Below are 3,000 nucleotides of genomic sequence, written 5' to 3' on the forward strand. Positions count from 1 at the left end.
GAAATGAATTTGAGTGAGTCTTTTACTAACCAGTCCAATCAGTTCTATGAAGCCGCCCCCACCAGGTTGCTGGAAACCAGTGAGGGTAGCACACAGATGATGAACAGCTGGGCGGCAAATAGGACCGACAATCAAGGATGTGTTTGACTCTGTGGCGCCCAGTATGCAGATGATCAACGCCGTTTCCGTCAGTGGTCAGTAATGCACGTGCACAAACGTGATCACGCGTGCACGTGAGAAAGGTCAGTGGAAAGTGGATTGAACTGAAACCCAGGAGAAGACTTTTCACGAAGCTGAATGGTGATGTGGTAAAGGTGCCTGTCCTCTATCACCAGAACTACTTGACAGTTATGGCATTTATCGCTGGGCTAAAAGCACAGGTGAAGAGCAGCAAACATTCACACACTCGACAGCAGAGGCTTTCAAACTGTTAAGAAAATTGTATTGATGAGGCAAAAAAAAACATGAAAATGGAGTGAAAATATGTGCTCCTTGCTTTTTAATGGGAGAAGTTCTGCAGTTAAAAAGGTGGAGGATGCAGGACTGCATGATTATCCCTAAAACATAAAAAAAAAGACCACAAAACATCCACGCGTTCGTGTTGTCAATAATAGTTTGAATTTGGAATTCTGCTGTATTGAAGCAGCTGAATATTTCTCTAACAGGTGGCACGATTTGCTCTCACGGGTGACAGTCGTCTTTACATCCCGCTGCCTTCCTCCAACACTGTAACTGACCTGGAGCGGTTGGAGAGGAAGATGACGGGCGCGGCCGTGCGTGACATGATCGACGAAATGAAAGCAGGCTCTGCTCATCATGCAGAGGTCACTCTGCCCCAAATCAAGCTGGATGTCCAACCAGACATGCACATACTAATCAAGAAATTAGGTTGGTTCAGATTTAGATTTAAATTTGCTCTTTTAAATTAATATCACTCAATCAGGACTAAAGGGTAGCCATCAAGTCCAATTTGTGGAATATGGTGCTGCCCTCTGATACCTCTATATCCCTGCTGTTTTCATCTCCATCATCTTTCTTCCTATTTCTCTCCTTGAGGGTGCCAATCTGTGTGGCCTTAACACAGAAGAGAGTGGCTGGTTCTGGATGACCCCTGACCCAGGGCCTTTCTCGCGCTGACTGAACGGGGCGTTGAGGCTGGAGCTGTCACCACGGTTTCCTTCTCTCCAACCTTCTCTTGCCTAATCTCTGTCCTGCGGCCTTTCATCATGCTGCTGCGGAGTGACCAGGGCAATGTGCCGCTCTTCATTGGTAGAGCGGCTGAGCCGGGAGAGGAAATATTTCTCTTATACTATTTGGAGAAAAATTTGGAAAAAAAAGATTCAATATAGTGGAGAGATGCTGGCTCAAACAATCTAAATATAACACATAAAACTTATTTTATTTTGACTTTTAATACAATAAATTCTGGCTTATTTAGAATAATAGCCACAAAAAAACATGTGTGCATGTGCAGATTATCTACTACAGCACTTTCGGCTTGTCCCGAAATCAACGTTCTCCACTTCACCCTGTCCTTTGCATCGTCCTCCCTCACATGTAGGATGTTATAAAGGATGATAAACACATTAACTCAACAAAAGTGCTGTCTGCCTGTTTTTGTTTTATTTATTGATTTATTTGAGGAATTAAGCAAAAACATTGACCATTCAAAAGAAGACATATGACCACTGAAACAACTTCATTTTATTTTGTGAAGTAATTTACACAAACTCACCACACGATGGCAGCCACACCGTATGATTGACATGGACAGTGAACACAGGGACTGCAGTAGTGGATTACCATCTCATTTTCCCCAGCCCTTCTGCATCGTTACATTGATTTCAGCTTAAGGAAGACAAGTGTCAAAACCTGTGACAGTCAAGGTTTTTTGTTTCTCTTTAACGCAATAGGTCGCTTTCGCTTGATAAAACACAGCAACAGAGCAAAAAAAATAAAAAATAAAATAAAATAAATAAATACCCTGAATCATCGTATTCACAAATAAACAAATACACACTCTGGCGGGAGGAGAGAGTCGATGGCAGAGAAGACTGTAAACACATCAGTATTCAGAACGATCAGCTAAGGTTGCACTTTATTACACAGGCTGATGGTTGAATGCTAAACATGCAGCTGTATTGCAGATAAAATGATTACATAAGCAAACAGGGTCAGAAAACCTGGTGACTGTAAATGGAACAAATCGATCCAAAGAGGAGGAATAAAGCAGAAATGTCACCCAGCCTGCATGCCCCCCCCCCAATCAAAGCACTGAGAATTCCAAGAAATGCACCTTGATGCCTGGATAACTTTTGGTTTGCTTATCACGCTGCTGAACGTGCCGGGCGCTTTAATGTGCATAGTGAAAGTACAGAATAAAGCTTACCCTCCCCTCTTGTTAAAGTGATTTATTGTCATTTGAATTTACTGTTATAACACAGTTAACTTCCAAGCTTTGACAGTGCCAAAGCCCTTTTTTTTATTAGAAACCTAATTCACCACAGATGGATGCATTTCTTTTTCTTTTCTTTTTTTTTTTTGCAGGAAGTGATGAGACACAAGGTGATTGACGGATATTGAAAACAGAAGCAACTTGATCGATTGGACAGTTAGAAAACTCCCAGAGGCCACTGACCAGACTGTGGGTGTCTCTTTGTCAACCAGTGGCCAGAGCTGTGGTGATGGATGAACAGTGCGCCACGTGTTCCGGCAGATATCGGTGAAAGCATTTCTGCTGCTTTGGACCTGCTGTTAAATAGGTCAGGGAGTCCGGTGAAGAATGTATTGATCACAGCAGTGCCTCCCCCCCCCCCCCCCCCAGGGGTTGGATTTCAGCACAAATAATAAACCATGAAATTGTGGTTTCTCTGCTGAAGAAAAATCGCTAAGGAAAAAAAACAACCTGTTAGATGCTGCAAAGCGAACACACAGCAGCAGCAACCCCCCCAAATAACCCGACATCCATTCTGCCTGATACCGGACACCTCTCAGGAAAGT

The 3,000-nt window shown here is 43.1% G+C and overlaps 1 protein-coding gene across 1 annotated transcript; it reads left to right on the top strand.

Annotated features, from left to right (window-relative positions):
- The first annotated feature begins 3 nt into the window (after window positions 1-3).
- Window positions 4-1,349, top strand: LOC137917532 (plasma protease C1 inhibitor-like). Its single transcript, XM_068760249.1, is given in 6 exon segments — window positions 4-131; window positions 133-187; window positions 243-380; window positions 666-889; window positions 1,041-1,132; window positions 1,135-1,349. Coding segments are annotated over 6 exon segments (852 nt in total).
- Window positions 1,350-3,000: the final 1,651 nt, after the last annotated feature.

Source organism: Brachionichthys hirsutus, unplaced genomic scaffold, assembly GCF_040956055.1.
Source record: "Brachionichthys hirsutus isolate HB-005 unplaced genomic scaffold, CSIRO-AGI_Bhir_v1 contig_241, whole genome shotgun sequence".
NCBI classification, from domain to species: domain Eukaryota; kingdom Metazoa; phylum Chordata; class Actinopteri; order Lophiiformes; family Brachionichthyidae; genus Brachionichthys; species Brachionichthys hirsutus.